The sequence below is a fragment of the Elaeis guineensis genome, chromosome 3 (genome assembly GCF_000442705.2).
Source record: "Elaeis guineensis isolate ETL-2024a chromosome 3, EG11, whole genome shotgun sequence".
Taxonomy (NCBI): Eukaryota; Viridiplantae; Streptophyta; class Magnoliopsida; order Arecales; family Arecaceae; genus Elaeis; species Elaeis guineensis.
This window is the reverse complement of record NC_025995.2, coordinates 16,385,211-16,410,927: the sequence shown is the minus strand read 5'-3', so window position 1 is coordinate 16,410,927 and position 25,717 is coordinate 16,385,211. Positions and strand designations below refer to the sequence as shown.

General features: G+C 34.7%; 1 protein-coding gene across 2 annotated transcripts; it reads right to left on the bottom strand.

The window, feature by feature from the left end:
- Nucleotides 1–882: 882 nt before the first annotated feature.
- On the bottom strand, nucleotides 883–23,962 carry LOC105033084 (probable histone acetyltransferase HAC-like 3). 2 transcript variants are annotated; one of them, XM_010907738.4, is made up of 17 exons: nucleotides 23,887–23,962; nucleotides 22,347–22,554; nucleotides 21,924–22,029; nucleotides 21,041–21,323; nucleotides 20,586–20,957; nucleotides 19,017–20,470; nucleotides 17,575–17,895; nucleotides 17,207–17,485; nucleotides 15,221–15,349; nucleotides 14,869–15,069; nucleotides 14,598–14,740; nucleotides 14,236–14,512; nucleotides 13,524–13,663; nucleotides 3,354–3,432; nucleotides 2,885–3,280; nucleotides 1,514–1,725; nucleotides 883–1,428 (listed from the first exon to the last, which is right to left on the bottom strand). In XM_010907738.4, exons 2-17 carry the CDS (start codon nucleotides 22,535–22,537, stop codon nucleotides 1,365–1,367), a joined length of 4,647 nt encoding a protein of 1,548 aa, XP_010906040.1. In that variant the 5' UTR covers nucleotides 22,538–22,554; nucleotides 23,887–23,962; the 3' UTR covers nucleotides 883–1,364. The 2 variants fall into 2 exon arrangements, with proteins under 2 accessions (XP_010906040.1, XP_029117052.1); XM_029261219.2 differs by lacking the exon at nucleotides 23,887–23,962 and adding an exon at nucleotides 22,680–22,807.
- Between the last annotated feature and the right edge of the window lie 1,755 nt (nucleotides 23,963–25,717).

The following is a 25,717-nucleotide window of genomic DNA, read 5'->3' as shown; positions in this document are numbered from 1 at the left end:
GTCACCTCCCCATCTCCTTCTCCCTCCCTTTCTGAACTTTCTCCCTCATCGAGCTGTTCGCTTGCCGTCCCTAATCGTTACTTTTTGCTTTATAGCAACATAGTTACCAAACATACTTTTTACTTTTTTATTTTTACTCAATAGTAAAAATTTAAAAAAATCAAAAATATTTTTTAAAAATCAAAAATATAACCAAACACACCCAAATTTTTTTAGTTATCTAACAAAATACTTGTTAGATGTACTTTGTTAGATAATTTGCCAATATCAGTATACCAGATTCAATCCGTATTTTTTTTTTTGGTAATCCCTATTAAATTGCGAGAAATAGAAACGCTATAAAGTGCTACAAATATGACGGTCCCCAAAGAACTGACAGGCATGCGGCCATGCAACCAACTTCATAAATATAACAAAGTAAAAACTTCAAATAAGAAAGTCTTTGAAACAGTAGATGAAATATTCGATTTAATATGCCATGCACAACCAACTTGATAGATAGAACAAAAGGGTGAACTTCGAATAATAAAGTCTTTGGACAAAGATGAAGTAACACTACCCTGTAACAATTCTCTTTTACCATAGTCAATCAATGCGTAATGACTTCAAACAGGGTCGGTTACAAAATATAATCCAATTTTTCATCTACGGCCAGGACATGCATCACATTAACATATAAATTTATTATAAAGAATAAACATCAGCAAACGTACATTATCATCCATAACAATGATTTCCATAGATGCCTTGCAAAGATGGATACTGATACCTTCTCCCCAGATGCACAACGACAATTTGAAGATCGACCACAAAAGTTAAAACATTACCTATTAATATCACTTGCAAGTCCAATAATGGGAGTCCAAGACTCAACAGGTCTGGTTGCATCAAATGATTTTCCCTTTTTATTTAAATACTATAAATAACCCCTCAATTTATTGGTCATACAAAAAGAATGCTACAATGCAACCGCCTATGCTATAAGAACTAATCTGTACAATTTGCTGTATAATTTTGAAAGCTGAAAGACCTCTCTGCCGTCTCTTCCTCTACATTCATTCTCATGCTCTAGGTTTATGATTTAGTCCATGAAAAAGCTTCCATTGCTGTACTAAAATATCTGCACAATTGGTTAAATTAACCTCAATTTCAGGCTGTTTCACTATCCACGACTCCAGACATCCGGTGAGACCTAGTCACTAGCGCGTGTCTTCACTTGCTGGCTCAGCCATCTGGAAAACACAACTTGACTGAAACGGCCTCTCCAGGGATTTCAAGTCAAATGACAATCTGGAATCTCCACTTAATCCTCACTAATAAAAACTTTAAACTGCAAGCTTCGTCAACCACCGATCTCAGAAGCCTCACCGTCTTGGTGCCTGGTTCCTCTCTTGCTGTTGTTTCTTCCTCATGTGATCCTTCAGATCCCTAAAATTATAAGAAAACATCAGTCAATTCACCAGAAAAAGAGTTCACAAGAAGGCAGCAAATCAGGAACTGAAACACAACATACCTGCAACGTGGAACACGGCATTCCAACTTGTTGCAAATGCGCACATGTCCTTGGAGAAGATACCAAACCGTTTTGCAGGGTATGCAACCTCCACTGGCTCTGGTCTTGCATTCCTTAGCATGCTGGAAGAGCCGTTTGATTTTGTAACAAGATGGATATGAGCAATGAGGCTCACGGCAAGTCGAGGCATGCAGCAAGCCATTAAGCAAATTCTGCTCAGAAACAAAATGCATTGTTAGGAGACCACATTACTGTCTTCTACACTTCACAGAAAAAAGATCTCCCATGATGCAACCGTAATAATATTATGAAATTCTAAGCATCCAAAGTAGAACAGGCTGTTGAAAAGATTGAATAACAAATTCAAGGCAATAGCACTTCTATATATATGCAAGGGCAGTAGGGTTTCACCTATGGATTTTCTTTTTTTCCTGGCTGTATTACCCAGACTGAGGCAAACTGTTCTTAAATATGGTTAAAAAGTATGCTTACATGCGAGGTATGTACAAAATTAGACAAGGTTTAAAATAGGGGCTAGGGCAGAAACGAATTGCGACCAGGTGTCCATGCATATTTATGTTACATGCATGTTTATGTTGAGCATCATGTGCCATAATATCTTGTCATGAGCATATATTTTAAATCTAAACCTAGAAGAAATGATTGAAAGAAAACTTTTGTTTTAAAGATCTACGTCGTTCTATTTTTATTTCAATTTTCTTTAATATATATCTACAATGTTTCAAAGCAGGAGTATAGAGGCTTTAGTTCCGAACAATTTTGGAGAGAATCCAAACATGCAGATGCATAGATTTATCAGCAAGATCAATATTTCAATTTGCACTTAGATTTGACAACACATAAAATGGATAATAATATTGCAGAAATGACATACAAAGATGCATCAAATGTAAATATACAACAGCAGCATAGCTGAACATCGAATTTCAATTTCAACTCTTCCAAACAAGAAATATCAGAAATATCTGAATGTCTCTTCTTTAATTATGCAGTTTCATATTTTGATATTCGCCCAACATGTAATCTCACTTGTGATTGAGAATACTTATGTTTTGGTCCAAAAACAAATTAATTATCAGCTATTTTATCTAGGTAAAACAAATAACTTGTGTTACTTTCCGCAAATGATGAACCATCAAAATCCTATATTGAAAGCTAAAAGGCACCCTTTAAGGCTTCAAGCATCAAAAAATTATTAAAAAAGATAAAAAAAAATGGGAAGAACAGAACAGCCCTGTTCACAACCAATTTTTGTTCCCTGCTCAAGGGAAACAAATCAGGGGAGTGCCTTAAGATTATATATATCTTAGAAGCCAGATTTATTGCAATATAGTAACATAAATATAATACCTGCAAAGCTAGCTTTTGCTGGGCCCTTTTCTTCTGGAGCATGCCATTGTCAGCCTTGGTGGCATGACTTATCAGTTTATGATCATGGCAGGCAGCTCCTTCCCGCTGATAGCAGGAATCACATAAACCGTAATCAGGGCAGGTCATGCAATGCCAGCTCCGAGCTGTATCCACATCACAATGACAGACAGTGCATGAGGATGCAAGAGCAGCTGCAGTCGGAGTATGCAGGTGATAAAGGATCACCATTGTTGAATGTTTTGCCCGACGGAGGGTATCAAATTGGTATTGGTTGCTTTGACAAAGACTCAAAAACACAGTTCTAGTGTCAAAAAATTCACTCTGTATTATTGCATCTTTATCATTTGTATCTGCACGAGCCTTTTCCACCTCAACCTGAAATAATCATGCAGAATTAGAAAACTAGAGCAGATGCAATTACAAGACAAAATGGCATTTAGGTACTCACTAATTCAAACAAGTGTTTTTCTCTTGCAGTAACAGGGTGCCTATCCTTCTTTTCAAGACTCTGCTCTATGCAATGGCACCTGAGTGAAATAAAATCAATTACAAGAACTGTTAAGCATGAGCCTGATACAAAAATGAAATAGATGGAAAGACTGCAATTAATTCCCTAGGTTATAAACTGTAAGATACAGTTTAACTGCATTTCAGGAGTGATGGTTCTAACACTCAAAAAACCTCAGATGGCAAATATTAGAAAGGTATGATGAGAATCACTATTTCATTGCCCATATGGAAACACTATCTCATTGAACAAAGGCTTCAGGAAACATCAAGAATAATAGATTGAGGTGACACAACTTGTTCAAACATCAAAAGTAATCTATTAAGGCAAAAATCTAACACAAAGTCTCATCATGCATCCTGCAAATATTAATCAGTTACAAAATGAAAATACTATGCTGTGCATCACTTTTCTGAGTACAACATGCAACAGCCCAGAAGATATGAACCTTGTCAAAGATCGGGAAATATATGCTTAGCAACATGATCCTTCCCTTATGCACAGTGTGATGCCCCAGCCCAACCGGGCATAACCCACTTGACCCGAACCCCCACCAGCACAGATATCAAAGCAGCAAATTAAAAAAAAAATATTTGGACCAGCACATGCTGTGCATGTGCTGAGTGGGAATTGGACTTCCGCTGGGAAGCCTCTTCCGTGAAACCTTCGCCCACGGAGAAGGAATTCGGGGAGGACTCAAACTCCTCCCCCGGAGCTCTTTAAAGAGGGGCCGACCCTCCCTTTTGAACCCCACTGGCTCTGGCAACCACCCACAGCCGATCTCCCTTTCTCTCTCACCGTCTTCCTCTCTCTATTCGTCTCTTTTGTTTCGGATTATCATCACCGTGTTCGACAAATCATGGGCTGAGCATCATCGAGAATCAGGTAAAAACCCCTCAAGGAAGCCCTTTATCAAGTTCCTTTGATTATTAAGATGAATTTCAACTGGTTTATTTGTTGATTTTGGCAAGAAAATCAGATTTCAAACATGCCCTGTTTTCTCTTCCGTGTTTGATTTGATTCCGGCGTCGTCCGTCGCCATTGTTCGTCGGATCGGAGATCTATGACCTCGCCACCGTGTGCCGCACCTCCGGCCATCTTCCTCGACAAGACTCCTTTGGTGTCGAGGAAGATGAAGGGGACTCAAAGATCCCCTGTTTTGCTAAAACAAAGGAAGAAGAAGAAGGAAGAAAGAGAAAAGAAGAGAAAAGAAAGAAAAAGAAGAAAAAAAAAGGAAAAAAAAGAGAGAAAGAAAAGAAAAAAAGAAAAAATAATAATAAAAAAAAAAGACTCTCTCTCCTTTCCTCTCTTTCTCTCCACTTTCTCTCTCTTAGGATTTTCTAGAATTATGAAAAGAGTGATGATGAGTTTGAATGATTCTAATGAAAGCATCCTGATCCGTGATTGTCGAACAGTATGCCAGCATCTTGATCAGACCATGAACCACGAGATTTGATCATCCATGATTTTATTCTGAATTATCTATATACTGGTTTAACTATGACTTGATTAGATTATTTTGATTGGATCAATCGAGATATTAGATCGTGTCACCTGATCAATTTGGATTGTACCTCATGAATTCTTTTCTCTGACTTTCTCTCTCTACTTGATTTATGAACTCAACGAAAGAATCTCGACCCTATCATTTTGAAAATCTGATTTGGTATGATAGCCAAACTTTGAACCATCTATGTCCTAATTGAATTTTGACCAGATAAAATTAGATGATTAGACCAATCTGGACTATAAGATGCGGGTATCCATCAATTCTTTCTTAATTATTCATGTCCTTTTAATTATTGAAATTGATCCTGTATAGGATTGTGGATGTTTGATAATGAGATCTCGCAATATGATCTATGAACAAAGAATTTTGAAAAAAAATTTCTAAAATTATGTAGATTTATTGGAATGCATATGAAGTAATGCTTTATTTTTTCTAGATTTATCGGCAAATTATAATATATTTTTCTGACATGATTTGTAAAATAATGTATGAATTGGATGAATGATATTTTATTATGAAAAATATCTTATTTTAAAATATTATAATGAAACATGATTGAATATATTAATTTTATTATGCATTATATCGATTGATTTTGATACCATGTGATTATATGTATTCCTATCGAACTAAAACAAAAAATATAAATTATGAAAAATTTTGATATAAGAATAATATGAACTAACAATCTGACTATGTAAAAGACCCCACCAATGGGGGCAAATACGATGGCAATTGATTTGTCCTGAGAATTTATGTCGCCAGCGAGACCAGCGATATGTCGCTAGTGAGACCAGCGACAAACCGCCAGCAAGACCAGCGGTTCCAAAGAGATTTTGCTGCCAGATAATTCGCAGCCCACCGCAAGATGATATGCGGTATTATGACCCTGTCACGGAGAAAATGTGGTCATAGCTCATGGTTGATGAAAAAAATTTGAAAATGAAAGAAATTGAAATCTCGAAAGAAACTCAAATTTTTGAAAAAAAATGAATTTAGCATGAACTATATTGCATAATTGAAATTGATTTCAAATTGATGAACTCTATATGCTTATTTTCTAATAAATGATTATTTACTTTAATACCTGATGAAGTCTATTTAAAATGATCATTATTTACCTCCTATTTTATTATTTTTACAGATGTTGAAAAATTAAGATGATACAAGATATGAATGGAAGAGTGATTAGAGGCAGAACCTCCATACTTTTATTTTAAATTGAAAGTCTTATTGAATTTGATGTAAGACCTATTAAATATTATTGAATTTATTGAGATATTAAAATTGAAATTTGGATTGTTATATTTTTTATTTAAATTATTGACTAATTATTCTGCTGTTGTTTTATGATAGCCTGATAAGATGTCTTGCATGTTTGTGAGAAGAGTTCCTTATGAGTATGCGACGGTTGCCATGATCTTCGGCTCACAAGCTTAAGTCGAGGGCGTAACAATTAAAGTGATATCAGAGCATAAGTGGATAAATTATGATACATAGAATTAGATATAGAATGAGTGTAAGTGGATAGACATTAGGATCATTATGATGTAGATCTTTGATGATTGTAGTGAGAGAAATTTTATGATTTTTGCTTAAATATTGAAATTACGTATGAAAGGACCATAAGAGATTATGACACGTAGAGTTTGAAATATGATGGACAATCTAAGGATCATGTTATGATTGTTAGATTTGATCCAAAGTAATTGTATGATGATTGATTTTGAAATGTTATTGTGTAATACTATTATTAAGTCGATCATTAATTTGTTTAAATGAATTGCAAGTTCAAAAATTTGATTTGGAAGAACACTGTGATGTTGTTCTTGATTTTGAAATCAATTATTGGCAAGATAAAGATTCATTAATAATAAGTTATTTCATATTGGACTAAGAATATCTTTTATAATATTTGATTGCAACAAAAATTTTTTTTGAAATTTATATCAGAATGTTGATCATGTATGAAGCTTGCGTATAAACATATAGTTGTGGATATTATAAAGAAGTATATTTCGTATTGATGAAATCGATTATGAGATTGTAGGATATTCATTGTGCTAGAATCTTTGATTATCATCCTTGGATCTAAATAATAGATCTTATTTGTGTCTCTTGGAGACTATATGATATGTATGAAATTTCAATTTAAAGATTTCGTATCTAAATTGATAGATTTTCTGATATTGTTGTTGAGGTTGTTAGTGAAAACTGCTATCTTTAGATTAAGATATAAGATCCGATTTATATGTATTTGAGATTATGGGGCTCATGTGAATTTGCAATTTAAAATTATGGATTTAGGAATTGATATGGAGTTCCTTTGCTTTTGTTAATAAGGTCCTGATTGAATCTACTATTAAATGAAGATTTAATTTTTTTTTTAGGTTTGTATGATTGTTATGAAAAGATACTTGATAGATATTAAGGATCTTGATGATAGAAACTTTAAAAAAGATAATGATTTAAAATTTTTATATATTCTGATTATGTCCTAACTTGATGGAGCATCGAAGGATTTTCTTATTGATTTCACTTATAGGATTTTGATTTGAAATTATCTAAATGAATTGATACGAGAATTAAGATTTGATTCATATTGGATTATAGTAACCTATATAATGATTTTGAATGTGATATTGGACTCAAAGGTTAATCAAGATTATTAGACACCAGCAAAAGTAGAAATGAGAATCAGAAGTTAATCTTTAACTTCAATTAAAATTTAAAATTAAAAAAATAATTTGATCAAAATTTTTTTTTGGTGAACCTAAAAAATTTTGATTGTTAAAACAGAGTGCACAGCGGAAGCATGGTGATCTAGATTATTTTAAGTCAGGAATGTTGATTCTTTGAGTTAAAGAATTCTGATAGATGATATAATTTGATACAAAAATTCATTGATATTAGAAAGAATAATATTTTTAAAATTCTGAATTATTTTGGATATCCTTAATGTGATTTTCTAAAGTAGTGCTTCTATCTACTATGTTAAGAAAATATTTAGTATCCTAATTCTAGAATGAGTGGATCCTTGATTTTTGATTTTAGATTTAGAATATTTAGAGAGATTTTTTTTATCCTAGAATTGAATTTTATACTTCTCTATTTATTTATAAGAATTTAAGATTGTTTATTGAACATTGATTTTAATCTTAGATTTTTAAACTCAATTGTTTATCTACGAAGAGTATGGTAAAAATTGTTTATGATCTTATGATAAATTGATCAAATCATTAGTTAAAGATTTTGGCAAGAAATTTGATATCCTTATCTAGAATTGAGAAACTATTTTCGATTACCAAAAATAATGATTTTGATTATGATCAACATTGGCGGTATATTGATCTTTTTCTTATGAAATGATTTAATGATGAAGTTGCATAGAGAATTAAAATATTAAAAAATTTGAGGATGAGATTAGAATGGTGAATCTTTAACTTTTGAAAGCATGAATGAGAATATTTTTGAATCTCGACTGATTTGGATATCACTGTGACTCATAGTAGTATGTTCTCCTATTTTGTGATGAGTTGATTAATTAAGAGCAATTGATATTTTGATAGAAAAAAAATATAATAATAAAATTCTTATTTAAAATTAAAATATTAATTTTCTTCCATTTACAAGAGACGAGTTCGATTTCGGTCATCTATAAGAAGAGTCAAATCATGAGATATTGAACTTTATTCTTATAAGAAATGAGATCATGATTATGAAACTGTAAAATTCGAAAATCTTTAATAAAAAATTTCGAGATGAAATTTCTTTTAGGAGGAACAATGTGATGCCCCAGCCCAATCGGGCCAAACCCGCTTGACCCCAACCCCCACCAGCACAGATATCAAAGCAGCAAATTAAAAAAAAAAAAAATTTGGACCAGCACGTGCACAGCACGTCCACGTGCTAGGTGGGCATTGGACTTCCACTGGAAAGCCTCTTCCGTGAAACCTTCACCCGCGGAGAAGGAATTCGGGGAGGACTCAAACTCCTCCCCCAGAGCTCTTTAAAGAGGGGCCCACCCTCTCTTTTGAATCCCACTGGCTCCGACAACCACCCACTGCTCCGGCAACCACCCACAGCCTCTCTCCCTTTCTCTCTCGCCGTCTTCCTCTCTCCATTCGTCTTTTTTGTTTCAAATTATCATCACCGTGTTCGACGAATCATAGACTGAGCATCATGGAGAATCAGGTAAAAACCCCTTAAGGAAGCCCTTCATCAAGTTCCTTTGATTATTAAGATAGATTTCAGCTGGTTTATTTGTTGATTTTGGCAAGAAAATCAGATTTCAAGCATGCCCTATTTTCCCTTCCGTGTTTGATTTGATTTCGGCGTCGTCCGTCACCGTTGTTCGTCAGACCGGAGATCTATGACCTCACCGCCGTGTGCCGCACCTCGGCTCCTTTGGAGTCAGGGACGATGAAGGGGACTCAAAGATCCCCTGTTTTGCTGAAACGAAGGAAGAAGAAGGAAGAAAGAAAAAAAGAAAAGAAAAGAAAGAAAAAGAAGAAAAGAAAAGAAAAAAAGAGAAAGAAAGAAAAGAAAAAAAGAAAAAATAATAATAAAAAGAAAAAAAAAAGACTCTCCTCTATTCTCTCCTTTCCTCCCTCTCTAATTTCTCTCTCCACTCTCTCTAGATTATCTCCTAGGATTTTCTAGAATTATGAGAAGAGTAATGATGAGTTTGAATGATTCTAGTGAAAGCATCCTGATCCGTGGTCGTCGAGCAGTATACCAGCATCTTGATCAGATCATGAACCATTAGATTTGATCATCCATAATTTTATTCTGAATTATCTGTATACTGGTTTAACCATGACTTGATTAGATTATTTTAATTGGACCAATCGAGATGTTAGACCATGTCAACTGATCAATTTAGATTGTACCTCATGAATTCTCTCTCCTCTGACTTTCTCTCTCTACTTGATTTATGAACTCAATGAAAAAATCTCGACCCTATCACTTTAAAAATCGGATTTGGTACGATAGTCAAACTTTAAATCACCTATGTCCTAATTGGATTTTGACCAAATGAAATTAGATGACTGGATCAATCTCGACCATAGGATGCCGGTATCCATCAATTTTATCTTTCTTAATTATTTATGTCCTTTCTAATTATTGAAATTGATCCTATATAGGGTTGTGGATGTTTGATCATGGGATATCGTGATATGATCTATGAACAAAGAATTTTAGAAGAAAATTTTTAGAATTATGTAGATTTATTGAAATACGTATGAGGTAAGTAATACTTTACTTTTTCTAGATTTATCGATAAATTATAATATATTTTTCTGACATGATTTATGAAATGATGTATGAATTGGATGAATGATATTTTGTTATGAAAAATATCTTATTTTGAAATATTATGATGAAGCATGATTGAACATATTAATTTCATTATGCATTATATTGATTGATTTCGATACCATGTGATTATGTGTCTTCCTATCGAACTAGAACAAGAAACATGAATTATGAAAAATTTTGATCACTTTAAATAGACTTCATCAGATATTGAGAAATATCTATAAAATATCATAATAAATAAGATTATATACCGGATCTTATAGAAATAAATGATGAAGTCTATTATTATGATAATGATTATATACCGGATCTTATTTATTATGATAATGAATATAAAATATCTATAAAAATTTGATCACTTTAAATAGACTTCATCATTTATTATGATAATAATATAATGATTATTTATATATCGGTATTATAATAGAATGGTGTCAGTATAAGATCCGGTACCGAGATTGTAAAACTTGTACCATGTAATAGTTCACCGGAATCCAACTCGTAAGATGAATTTGATTTGATTTTTCATCACCAAACAGATGGAAATGCCTAGGGAAGCATTCTGAGAACTTGAGAGGAACCTGAAAGAAATTTTGAACCTCTAATAACTAGTAATAGAGATTCCCCGCCCCAACAATTACTAAGCATTTACCATTACCCTTCTCCCTGTTTGGTACCATGACTCCTTGCTCATTTAACCCGGTGCATTCATACCGTTTTAAGTATTCGTTTCCACAATAATTAATCGCAGTTGTAACAGATAGTTTAGAGGCCTCAACAAGATTTTAAAATAAAAATCTCAGTATTATAATCACACAACACTCAGCATTTATGATTAAAAAAGAAGCATGAGCGATATCTAATATTTCAATTAGTAATTCAAAATGGCATCATAAAATTGAATAATATCTGGTTGTATCAATATCATAAATCTTGTGATGCTAGTAGTGGTATGTATGTCTCAGAGCTAATGAAGAAATTCTTATAGTGGAATCATAAAATTGAATAACTTTTGTTGCATAATATTGTGATGCTGGAAGCTTAAACTGTTATATGCGATATCATATAGGATCACAATTGGAGCAAGGCTTTTCATAAATAAGTCAAATAGGAGAGAGTTCAGGTGTTTTACCACCCTAATTTTAATCAAGTTAAATGGTTGAGGGCTTTATGATGTGTTCTGAATCTTCCAAACCCATTTTCTTCTGCATGAAACTGATTCGATTGCAACATATGGCTATTAAGAGTCTTTGTACCACAATCTAACTCCAAATTGAACCCAAATATATCAATAATATGCAATATAATACCATATTGAAGTTGTATTTATCAATTATTAACTTCAAAAATCCAAAAAAATTTGAAAATCGAAAAAAATATTGTGTACCGATACCGGACCGGTACGCTCAGGCATACTGTGTGTCGGTACCGGTACCGTACCGATCCGGGACCGGCACGCCGTCCGGTACTGGTACAGCGAACCTTGATCAGGAGTCTTAGAAATTTTACAATTACGCAATGGCCCTCTAAAATTTTTCTGGATTTTGCCAAATCATCAAGGTGCTGCCAATAATTTTTAACTGATTCCCTCTATTCTTGATCTTCTGGTCTTCAATGTCAATCTCTCATACTTTTGCCAAGTTAATGAATTTTTGCCCTTAGCAGTTCATTGCCAGTCTAAAATTTACTACACATTATACTATGACTGCACAACTCTGCTGTTTAATGGGATAAACTTTTAATTACTAGATTTTTCTTTTGTTAGTTGCTGCACTTTTGTAGCTGCATTTTTTTCTCTTTGCACTTAGAATGTTTATCAGTGTCTCAATACCAATTAACTGAGTGCCTCCCACCAACTGGCATTTTATTTTTGTTTTGCCATAGTTTCCTCCCAAGACACATTTTCTTGCTATTCTTTCTACCTTAAGAAGAAGGGTTTAAATAGTTCAAATGAACTAATACTTTAAAGTCACAAATTCCAAAAAACATGCCTAATCTCCTAAAGAAGTCTGGTCATAATATAATATAAAAAGAAGGAAGATCCCTGTCATCCATGGATCACAGCTATTTATCTTTATCCCAAGTTCTTAGCACATGCCAAACATTAGTTAAACATAAAAAGAAAAAGAAATGAATCTTGGAAAAATATTTCAAAATTGATCACCAGTAAGCTTTAGAAAGCTACAAAGCTACAAGGATTGATGATTTGATGTAATCTTGAAAAGAAGCCCAGGCCAATAAAACCTGAGTTCACAAATAGCACAAAACAGGTTCCTGAACCTGAGGACACTATAGGCATCTTGAGGGAGTCCTAATTGTAATGCAATACATGATTCTACTTATTAAAAGTGCCAATTAGTACAGTGGGTAAAGTCATTGGCAGTTGGATACCAATAACCTAGGTTTGACAACCCCCGCCACCCCAAAACCCCAACCCACCGACCCAATTTTGGCCAGGTTTTCTCCTAGCATAGTTCTATTAGGAAAAAAAGGAACATTACTCGAGTGATGACTTTGGTTTATACTTAAAAGACGAAGATGGTGGATGCCTGGGCATATAAACTAATTGCAGCTTGTCTCTGCTTCCTCTTGGAAGCGTACATATACTCTTCAAACACCCCTCTTGAGGCATCCTCATCCACATCATCTTCTTAAGCAATCGAGTGACGACTTTGGTTGATACTTCAAAGACGAAGATGGTGGATGCCTAGTGTTTGATGATCCAAGCTCTATTAGCCAGACCTACACCTAGGCTTAAGCTTAATAGTAAAGCCACTCCTTGGCAGAATTATCACACAAGCACCTGATTACAATATTAATGCCACCACCATCTCCCCACTCTATCATCCACAACAGCTTCCGATGGCTTCCCTTTCTCATCTTATTTGTCTACCTTCAAAGTTCAAATACATGGGTAAGTATGAAAGCTAATGCAATTGTCAATTCTGAAAACTACATCCCAAATACTTGATTTTTTATTAAACCATGTAATCATGTAATGAACTATTTAAGATCATGAAAATTCAGTTAAAAAATCCAAAAAACACCACGTACTTTGGGACAATGCAGCACACAGAGAAATTAATGTTCATAATCATGTAATAGATTAAAAGGATTGGTCTCAACTCTCAAGAGACTATACAAACAATATCTAGGCATTGATAATATCACACCTTATTCATTTAAGCTCCTTTTAAAAAGCCATTATAGATAAAAAGAAATCAAGAGTATGGAACTTCAATTTTTGAGTAAAGCATGAGGATACAAAATATACTTACCCTTCACAAAGTTGTAAGTTTTTACAAACAGTGCAAACCCATTGTTTTCCAGACACAATAGGCTGACAGCAATGCTTACAATTATGCTGCAGATGGATGATTATGAAGTCTTCCTTCATGGGGCGGATGATTTCTCCAAGCTGATGAAACAAGATGTAATAAAATTGTGTAATCAGAAACAATAAAAAGACATGAAAGTGATAAGAATCTAAAAATGGAAATCTATTGCACTATATCCTCCAAGTTCAAAAAAGAAAATCAGGTCTCACAAATAGTAATGCACATTCACCAAGAAATGACCCCGATAAAGGATACAATGATGGAACACAACCTGACATGGAATGAAAATCTGTAATGAAGTTAAAGGAAATTGCAGCAACAAAGGTGGACCCAGATTTGTGCATACAAAAGAAAAGGGAAGAGTTGACGAAACCTAAATAGGAATTTGATTTTGAAAGGCTTGGCTGATAAATGATGCAGCGCTTGCTAAGACAGCATAATGAAATTGGATAAGCCTTGTTATTCATGGTTGTAGACATTAATTATTATATAATCCTGAGGGAATAAAAGCTGAATTTGCTGTTGTAAACCTCTTAACAACAAGATGAGCAACAGCCACAACCAATAAAATTTAGAACAGCACACTTGAAATGAACCTACAAATTGAAGCAATAACAAACAGAAACTTGAGGATTTAAGGGGAAAAATTTACTCGGTGCATCAGAAGAATATCCTTGGGGTTTCCAATTGAAGAATCACGTCCGAAAGCCCTCAGCACCCTTTCCCCTTTCTTTTGTGAAACACTCTCATCTCCTTTCTGCAGGAGTATCTCTGCTTCTCCTGGCCAGTAATCACTATCAAAATATGGCAAACGAGCTGCCGTAAATTTGGCCTTACGTCCACTGGCAGGTATAAGAAAATGGTCATATAAATTAGAGTGCTCCATAACAACTTTCTGCTTTGTAGCCTTCTTTATCATTGTATGGTACCTGAAGGTGATGGGAATTAGGTTAAGCCAAACAGGACCACAAGAAACTAAGCCTACAGCCATGTGTTTACATGTTTGAGGCTCACCATTCCCGAAGTTTATCAGATTTTGGCATCTTCTGTGTGGTAGGATGACAGTACAGAATATAATCATCCCGCTTCCGAGATGGACAGGCCCATATATAGCAGCTAGTAAACCCACGTTTCTTGCAGTAATCAAGGTATCCTATCTGACGAGAAATACATGAAGATTATATCAGTCTTCTTTTTCACATAAACTCTTCTCTTCTAATAGAATGGATAAAAGAACAGTTGCAGTGTAGATTTGCAAGGCTCTAAAAGAATAATCTATTCATACCAGAATTTCATGATAAACAAAGGTCCGCAACGCCTCCCCAGTTACAGCTTTTATTTCAGGCCTGAAATATCTGACAGAATCTATATATGAAAGGCACACATGCCTTTGGTTTGGGCGTGCACATTCAGATCCATATTCTTGAACATACATGCCAAAGAGACAAACATCTGCACCTTCAATCTTCTGGAACAATAGAATAGCCTGAAATTTTTTTTGAAAAAAAAAAAAAAAAAGGAATAAGCTTGGTATGGCTTATCAATAAGCACTATTAATCTATCCGATCTACATGATAACAATAGCAACTTGCATACAAAGAAAACATATAAAAGGATTAGTGCTTCAGGATCTATACCTTTGATTTATAAGGGAATTCTGCAGGGTACTTTTCTTCTTTAAAAACCTCATGAAAATATTGTTTCACTTCCAATGTCTTGTCAACTGATGACACCACTCTAACAGTAAGACCCTCGGCTCCTGGTACCTGGTATGATAATGTAAATTACAATCAACCCCAGTCCACGCATACTATTTCTTGGTTTTGAAACCATGTTGATATTCAATTTATGTAGTTCTTGCATTATAACATCAAATTCAGAAATATGGGAGGTAACCTAAGAGAGAAGTTGCACAGGTTCATGTCATACATACATACATACCAGACACGTGAAATGAATGTTAAAAAACATAAAAAAAGAATTTACAAAATTAAAGAATAAGAAAGATAAGATGCATGGATTACAGGAAAAACCTCTAAATTTAAAAAAGAGTCAGATCGGTTGGGGATGTAGATGAGAGACAGGTAGAGGTTTTTTAAAAAAAGTCCAATTAGTTTGGATGTCTAAGAGAAACTATGCAGATGTGAGATAGATGTGCAGAAATAAGTAAAGATGTGCACATGGATTAAATATCTAACTTATATTTTTCAAAGATATTTGTGAAAATTTGATAGAGAATTTAGAATGGCATATTCATCTCTCCTTTAATAATATAGAATAAAGATGTGCACATGGATTAAACATCTAACTTCATATTTTTTTCATAGATAGTTGTGAATAGAGGAACTAAGGGTATTTTGGTCACAAATTTTGACAGACAAAATTTAGAATGGCATATTCATCTCTTATTTAATAATATAGAATAAGAATATTCATCTCTCAAAATTAGTAAATATACATACATGCATACATATATACATATATACATACGTATATATAGATATATACATATATATAGATATATACATATACATACACAAGGAGAAGGTATCTTATTCTCTTATGCCCAATATCAATAATGGGGCATATAAATTGAGGATCCACATCGTCGCTTGAGATCCAAAGCACTAAAATGCATACAAAACCAAAAATCACATGTTTTCATGGTCTCTAATCGATGTATCAATGAGGTATACAAGTGTACAGTGAAAATGATAGAAGACCATGCTTTTTGGTGATATAAGCATTAACATCTTTTGATTTTCAATTTATATAAGTTTAATATGTGAAGAGTAAAGACCATGATCAATAGGTGGCTTCTTGAATTAAAACCTTTAACATGTATTAAAATAATATGTACATGTCTACACTTATATACACATTCATACAGACATACATAAATCTACATCTATCTGCATGTAAACATATACATGCATATATAGCTACCAAAGCTAAGGACGGGACAAATCCAGTGTGTTGTGGAAGCTGACAGTGGCAGTTGTAATGCTGAATTATGAAATAGTGATCATTTCTACATTATAACGTCTCATCATATCTTGAGAATGGCTGCAGTTTGATGTTTAATTGACTACATTCTCAAAACATCTAATTATAAGCCAATAATTTTATGACCTTTTAAAAACCATAATCTAATTCAATGTTGCTTGCCACCCATACAATATTCAAGCTAGCATTTCAACCAGACAAGTATCTCATGGTGAGCCTTCTTTAAGCCAAATCCTTAGCATGACTGTGGAGAGTCCCTGGTCATGTCTAAGTAGTAGAAATGTTATATACGTCAACCAAAATAGTCCAGAAAAAAAAGCCAAGTATTGCAAGGTGTTATTTTCTACCAACCAAACATGTCCAATTGCAAATCTCATTTTTTCAAAAAAAAAAAAATCAAAATCAAATACTTGCACCTAAGTTATGATATATATCTGCACGCAAAGGTAGTTTGAAGTAGCAAAGGAATCAAATAGTAACCATTGCGACAATGCTAGAAGGTCACCCTAATCTCTTACATAAACACATAAAAGATCGCAATAAGTTCTGGCGAGGAGGTATCCATAATCCATGGAACCTTAACAAATGACCAAGGAGCAAGATGATGTATATTTTACCTCATAAAACTTCTTTCCCAAATTATCTGCCCTTTCTTGTCGCTCTTCTTTAAGGCGCCTGAAAAGCCATTGCTCTATATAGTCACTCATCATGGTTGTTCGCAAGTCCTTTGCCCCAGGAACCATACTTGGTGGTAAGGGGTCCCGTTCACCACTTTCTATTTCCCGTAAGGAGCAATTTGGACAAGTGTACTCAGCTTGCAGTGCCTCCTTCCTTTTGCCATTGAAAAGAGCACAGATTTGATGTTGCCAAGCTTGGCACTTATCACATTGGACCCACTGAAGAATGCATTACCAAGAAAACATTAGGGATGCCTTATTATACAAATAACAAATAGTACTAACATAGTAAAACAATAGGTCCACACCCATTCAGTCTCAGCATCTGTTTCAGCATAATTCCATTTCCTCTCCAACTTAACCTTTGGAATATCTTGTCCATCCATCTTGACATTCTCACGAGAACCATTGTAGCATTTGCCACATAAAGAGATCCTTGCATCACTTCCAATTGTCATGTTGGCATTTCTCAAAGAGTAGTAAACTCCCTTAGGATTAATTTGCTTAGAACATGATGCACAATATCTAGGAGGTGGTTCAAAAAGAAGTTTGTCCATCCCACACAAGCTGCACGAATTCTGATCCACCAAGAGTTCCACCCCTTCAACCTTTTCTGCATTTCGTTTGCTCTGAAAGAAAATGAAGAGGATAGTGAGCAAAGAAATAGTGTAGGAATTTCAGAAACAGTAGCATAAAGCCAGAAAATGTAATGAGTACACCATCAGGGAAAATCTACATGTACACAATTGCAGGAATAATGAAGAATCTATTTCAGTGAACAAAACTTCAAATGAGTCATTGATTCAATATCATAAAAATGCTGAAGAGAGTTGAGCAATAGATAAGCCAGTCTATATTTTAGTTCTCATCATAGTTTATAACTTTATATTCTTGATAATAAGCTGGATTTGTACTCATGGCAATCACAAAAGCACCATGATGACCATATGAACTATAGGCTATACCCATAACAATAATATGGAAATATTATTGTGTAACATACATTACGCTATTCATTTTGAAGGTTTATTTCATTGGCACATAACATTGACAATAAACCTAAAGATTTAAAATGCAATCATGAACAACTATGCAATATAATTGCTATAGTCTTTAAGCTCCTTGAAACTTTTCATGGTGCATCATATCAAGTAGGTTTCAAGCAAGATATACTAGATTTTGAGTTCAAAATAGCATAATAGCTGTTATATGGGAGAAACAAGGATGGTGGTGGATTGGCAAGAGCAATTGTTATTGTTTGGTAGAAGATGCTTCAGTTGCAACCAACTAGGGAATGTAGATGGTTGCCAAGAGACTTTTAGATTTATTGCTTATACCTGCCATGGAGATCTAATGAAAATTAGAAAGTAAGAACACATTTTTGTTTAATCTGGTTAACTTCATTGTGGGTAAGACTAAGATCAACTCAAACAGGACCGTCAAGGTCCAAGTATCTAAGGAATCTTTGACTGGATACAGACTAATGCACCTTCGTGCTTGGCCTAAACAGTCAATTCTTGTTTAGATCCCGCTGACAGCCAATTCCACCCCTCATTTGACGATCTCAAGTACATATGAATTATGATGTTTCTGTGTATCTTTCTGATGTAGCATAGATTATGATGTCTATGATGTATAATGTGAGATGTACTTTCTTATTAAGTAAAATATCTACAACTAAAAATGGAAAAAGTCTCCAGCTCACCAGCATGTAGAGTTTTAACCTAGTTTCATCAGACTAGCGACTCACCTGACCAGTGCATTGCTCAAGACTCCTGATATGCTCCCTAATTTTTTCAGGAGTAAATGTATCAAGTACTGAAAGACCTCTTGTCTTTGGCTTTCCCAGCTTTGTTCCTATCGCATCGAGAACTGATGATGCAGTAACCTTAGTCTCCGCCTCCTGCTCAACCTTAGCAGCCTCAATCTGAACCTCTGCGTAATCTTGCTCGCAATGAGAAACAATCTGTGCTGCACTAACAGGCTCAACACCAGAATGTACCTTAGTAGCCACCTTTGGATCCTCAAACTTAGTCTCACATGATTTCGCCTGGTTCTCCAAAAAGGAAGTTGCACATGCCTCTGATATTGACTTTCTACTCTCAGTACATGTTTTGATACTATTAACAGACATGCTCACATCATAGCATGGTTGGAGCACCTCTTGGGGAGATTGATGGGTGCAACCCATGACTGGTGATAATAACCGAGAAGTTTCACTTTGCACGGAATATAAGAGAGAAGACTGCTCTGACTTCATGCGTTTCAATGGAGGTTTCTTATACTCTACCGTATCAACAGTGGGAAAAGGAGTCTGTGTAACAGTGGTAGCACCCTGTGAAACATTTCTCATTCTCATTCTAACAGGAGCGCAAATACCACATAAACTTTCATGGCACTCTCTATAATGATCAAATAACTTCTTATATTTAGCACACTGTGTTGTACAGTGATTGTTGTTACAATCAAGAATGTGCCTAACTTTCTGTTTCATAACCATGCAAGAACGTAATTCACATTTTTCTTCTTCACTCAAACAAGTCATGACATGTTCATATAAAAATAGAAGCTTGTGTATTTTATGGTATAGCCTATTCCCTTGTGGAAATTCAGATTGACAGTCAGCTGCCATCCCATTAGAATAAGAAAGCTGAAATCTTGTGGGTTTCTCAATAGAATATCGAGTTTGTTTTTGCACAGTTCCATCCTGTTCTCTCAGAGGTTGCAGTGGCACTTCTCCTGCTAAAATGTAACTGTTCATCTGAACTGGCCCAGTTAGAAAGCTTTCTGACTGCAGGGTACCTAAAGTCCCATTATCTGTCAACACCTGTTGCTGCTGAAAATACTGAGCATTTTGAAAAAGCTGAAGCTGATCAAATGGCTTTTGCAGCAGATTGGACCATTGACATGACTGTTGGGATTCCTTATTTAGTTGCTTATTCTGAACTAGATTTCCCTGTTCTGAAGGATATGATTGAGTACCCATATGAAGTGATTCAACAAGGCTTTTTTGAGATACTGGTAGCAACTGTTGCAAAGTCTGCAGACCTGAATGAGAATGCAGACCTCCAGAGTTCATTGCCAACTTATATTCCAAACATGATGGGTTCATTGTTCCAGAATTCCCACTTGAACCAAATGATGATACAGGTATATCAGACATTCCAGCAGAAGATTTGCTATCAGGCATCAAATGCATATCACCTGTCAACTCAAGTCAAGAAGTTAAATTAGAGACATGAAGATTCCAGATGAAATTTGTTTGTTTTAACTGCCACATTTCTGCTCAGATCCAGCTATGGAGGGCTTAGAAACTTACCATAGAAACAGGATTCCATGCATTCTTCAGATGCTACTGCTTCGTTATTTGCTTCAACAACATTTCTGGGATGAACAAGTCCAGCATCGAGAACTTTATCAGCAATTCTGTAAGAAGGAATCTGAGACATGATAGGCCTCATTTCATCACCAATGCTATTTAACAAATGGTTGTTGTGGCATCCAGTATGCTGCTTTGGTGACATCGCAGCAACATCATTGGAGTCACTATCCCTGGTACCATGACTACATGATGTGGACACCGGTTTGGGAATGTGAGGTCCTAGTTTACCTTCTGGCCAAGGTATAGCATTCACACCAGAACCAAGAGACACACTGGCAACCATACGATGGTGTTCATATGGTAAATATCCTGCAAAAGTAAGTTTCGTGATTGCAAAGTTAGAATAATACTGAGAACTTAAAAAAATCATTGTCATGCAGTTTTCAACTTACTGCGAGAGGCAGATAAGCCATTATCACGCACTGAGCTGGGAAAAAGATTGGTGTTCAATGAGTAACTATGAACTGTGTTAGATACCCCTTTAGCAGAATCAGTATTTAGAATAGTATTTCTGAAAGGAGCTGGGGAAGATGCTTCCATATTTTGAGGCATTTCTGAGCTCCATGTCGTTGAGCCTATCGATGATGAAGAAACACGGCAAGCTGCATCTTTTCTTTCATCACTAAGCAAATTAACCAGTCGGCATTCCAGTGTACTCAGATCCATATAATGCCACTGAATGCATAAAGACAAACATTAGTTCGTAATACTCCAAAAGATGCAACATATGGATGACTGAACTAAAATATGCAATCAAAGATTATCGCTCATCATGACAATCTTGATAATCTTAAACAGTAACAGAACAACAAAGTGCCAAAGCTGTAGCCATAATCATGACCAAGAAACATCATTCCAATTAACTAAAATCAGTTTTGCGAATCCATCTTAGATGTTCATTATGGTCAAGACTCAGGAGTTGAGGAGTAGCATCTTACGTCAACTGCTGCCAAATATTTTTTTCTTGCTTGGGTTTAGGCAGACTAAGAATCATACAACATCCTAAACCAAGAAAAACCTGTAATGCAGAAACAAAAATCTACCCCACCTCCCCTCCACATCACAGTCTTCTGTTAGTCCAGATGCAATACTAAATAGGTCTAGCACGATTCAAAGATGGGTGGCCAGTCCAGTTTAGAACTGAAGGCACCAGATAATGGTGACAGGATAAATAAAAATCTACTATTCCTAACTAAAGAGTATGAAGACAAAGTCAAAAGGGAAGAAAAAAGGAACGACATAGTGTGTAAAATTTCTGAGTAAAATGTCACAAACCTCTGAATCAGCTGTTGCAAAAAGTTTTTCATCCAATACTTCAGCAAGTTTTTCTCTGCTCTCTGCCCATGCATAATAGTATGGTTTCTTGTTTAAATATTTTAAACTGCAAAAAAATGATTAACAGATTATTGAAACATGGTTGTGAGATTTACAATGTACAAAATTTCAACTAAAGAAAGTTATTCCACAACTAATAAATAAATTTTTTTTTTCATTTTCATGCTTGGCTAGAGTATTCTGTAAAATGCTTCCATCAAATTTGAATGGAAAGATAACCAATGCCGTAACACCTGGCAAGAAATTGCATGCTTGCATCTCAATATATAGAGACCATCAACTATAAATAATAATTAATAGAAGTGTTTCATAAAATCAGAACTTTTAAGGGTGAATGGAGCTTAAATAGGTATACCTACTTACATTTTACCACGTATCATGCCACGTATGGTGGACGTCTCAGGATCCATATCCTGCAATCGCAGAATTTCTTCTCCAACCACTAAACAAGATTGCAGAGTGTTGCCATTATGATGGAAGACAAGATCTAGCATGCCTTGATTATCTTGATCTGGCAAATGTGTCAAGGTTCTCTCACGTGAGATCTCCGCCATCACAACTACTCAGTCACCTAAGAAGCATAATTCATCGTATCAACATTCAGATCATTCTTTTAATTAATGAAACTAACAGAACTAAAATCATAGATAAAGAATGATGAGAATTGGTGACTAGACAACCAAGATGGTCATACACCTCAAATCAAGGTTTGCCATGCTAGTCAGTAGCAAACCGAATGCTGTATCATATCGGACCAACACTTAGTACGTCGTCTCATTCCATACCAACCACATACCGGCATTGTAACAGGATAGTACCAATATAGGATTCGGTACCAAGATGATGAACCTTGCCTCAAATCAATGTTATAATTAGGGGTTTAAGTCCGTTTGAGCATCGTCCCTATTTAGTCCAAAAACATAAAAAAAATATAAAATTGATGACTTGGAAAGTTAGACCATCTCTAGGATAGAATTGTCGTAATTCACCATCACCAAAAGGGCCTCAGGCGACCCACTCTAGAGAGATCTGGGATCCCCGATGTGCCTCAGGACCTGGTTTCTCTCGTATTGAGTACCATATCACCAAGACATTCAAGGATGGAAAACCTTGGTTGTAATGACAAAAAGTTACATCAACCCATAGTACACTTTTGTGGCTAAATCAGATATGGTGACAACCAATAGTCCACCTGGAATTGTTGATATATAATTAATAAAAACAATCATCAGATGAGAAGCACTAACAAGCCATTGATTAAGCAACCACAACACTCACCCTGATCACAATAGAATCCATTATCAATTGGTTACTCCAATTGGGCTTCACTATTCAAATGCAACCGATTGTGGATACATTTATTATAAACCAAAAAAATTTAACAAAACTATAATGTTCCATATATCATGATGCACAGCTATAGAAGTCATAATTCTTGGGTTGTTCTAACTGGTTTCACCATCTTAACAATCTATATGGGCACATTTATTGCAAATCAAGAAAACAAATTCTGACTCTTCCATTAGTTAAAAGATTTGAGTCCAATGACTGGAATCATGATCTACGATAACAAAAAGACACAATTCACAGGTAGGGTTGGAACTGAGCCGGCCACACCCCTACCCCAGCCCGGCCAAAAATTTTCTTGGGGCTTCCCAAAGACGAAAACCCGTACAGCCTCGATCCTACGTAACTACAACAGATTGAAGAAATCTGAGTAACGGATCGTCAACCCTAGACCAAATACAAAATACAAATAAAAAATTTTCCTCCGGTGAGGGTTTCAAAATCCCAGAAAACACAGGAAAAAACGCAGCAAATCCAGAAAAGTCAGACGAAAACCCTGATCAGCACTGTTTTGAAAGAGAAAGAAACGGGAAAATAAGATAGAGCAGATAGAGACCTGGAGAGAGGCGCGAGAAACCCTCAGACGATTTCCCCGGAACCAAATCCATGTGCCAGCGGAACCCTTACCCAATAGGGTTTATTCCGTGCACGGGCCTTAAGTACGGCTTATTTCGGGCCGTATGGGCTAGTGCTCGGGCCGGTTAAGATATACCCGGCCCAGCCCAAAAGTGAAATCCGCTCCAAATGTATACAGGCCTGGCCTGGATCGTGACCCGATTCGACCCGACCTGGTGGGCCTCGGGCCGGGCTCGATGACAGAAAGATTCCTGCTTCCCTACCATTACGAGCCTGGACCGGCCTTCCCTCTCTAAAATATAGACGTCACTCTTTAAGCCATTAACCATTCTAAATGTGAAACAATCACTTAATTCCCTTAAAAATAGAAAGTAGCCTGATTTTGAGAAAAAGAATTACACTTGACCAATCTTTAATATCTATATAATAATAATAAAGTGATATACAGGTATTAGAGATGGCATTCTGTATTGATACATAAGATTAAAGGATAATCTCTTACAATGCAACGCATTAAATTTTATTTTTTATTTTTATATTTTTTAAATAAAAAATAAAAAAATAAATAATATGATAAAAAAATAAAGAATATTTTAAATCTATATAATAATAGTAAAACGATATATGGGTATTAGAGATGGCATTCTATGTTGACATATAAGATTATAGAATAATCTTCTGCAACACCACATATCAAGTTTTATTTTTTTATTTTTTATATTTTTAAATAAAAATATAAATATAAATAATATGATAAAAAAATAAAAATATTTTAAATATATATAATAATAATAAAATGATACACGGATATTAGGGGTGGTATTCCATATCCTGCAACACCACGTATCAAGTTTTATTTTTTATATTTTTAAATAAAAAATATAAATATAAATAGTATAGTAAAAAATAAAAAATATTTTAAATTATTTAACTTAGTTTTATTATAAAAAGGGGAAGAAAATAAAAAGCAAACAGAATCTCGATCATTAAAACCAGAACTCTTTGCCATTCTCCTATCCCGCCGCCAACACACCTCCAAAGCTTGTAATAATAATAGTAAAGCGATACATGGGTATTAAAGATGGCATTCTATATTGATATATAGAATTATAAAATAATCTCTCGTAATGCCATGTGTCAAGTTTTATTTTTTATTTTTATATTTTTTAAAATAAAAAATAAAAACATAAATAGTATGATAGAAAATTAATTTTTAATTTTATATTTTTTAAATAAAAAAATAAAAGCACAAAGCATTCTGTGTTGACATGTTGGATTATAAGATAATATCTCACGATATCACATGTCAAGTTTTTTTATATATATTTTTTAAAAATTATATCTATATAATAATAGTAAAGCAATACATGGGTATTAGAGATGGCATTCTGTTTTGACACATAAAACTATAGGATAATCTCTCGCAATGTCATGTATCAAGTTTTATTTTTCTATTTTTTATATTTTTTGAGAAGAAATAAAAATACAAATAGTATGATAAAAAATAAAGAATATTTTAAATCTATATAATAATAGTAAAGCGATATTCGGGTATTATGGGTGGCATTCCATGTCACGTGCAATGGTACGTGTCAAGTTATATTTTTTTAATATTTTTAAATAAAAAATAAAGCACAAATAGTATGATAAAAAATAAAAAATATTTTAAATTATTATTGTTGAGCCATCATTGTAGATAGGGGACCCCCAAGCTCATAGTCGAAAGAGAAGGAGCCATTGATCTCAACCCCGTAAGAAATATTGTCTGCTTTGGCCATGCAGACCGCACGGCTTTGCCTGTCTGGGCCTTT

What these genes read in the sequence shown, in the direction of transcription:
- LOC105033084 (XM_010907738.4), bottom strand. Translation starts at nt 22,537, where the DNA reads ATGGCGGAGATCTCACGTGAGAGAACCTTGACACATTTGCCAGATCAA. An exon ending in TGGCTTATCTGCCTCTCGCA is followed by an intron (nt 20,958 to 21,040) that starts GTAAGTTGAAAA and finishes TTACTTTTGCAG; the next exon opens with GATATTTACCATATGAACAC. An exon ending in AATTCCCTTATAAATCAAAG is followed by an intron (nt 15,070 to 15,220) that starts GTATAGATCCTG and finishes AAAAAATTTCAG; the next exon opens with GCTATTCTATTGTTCCAGAA.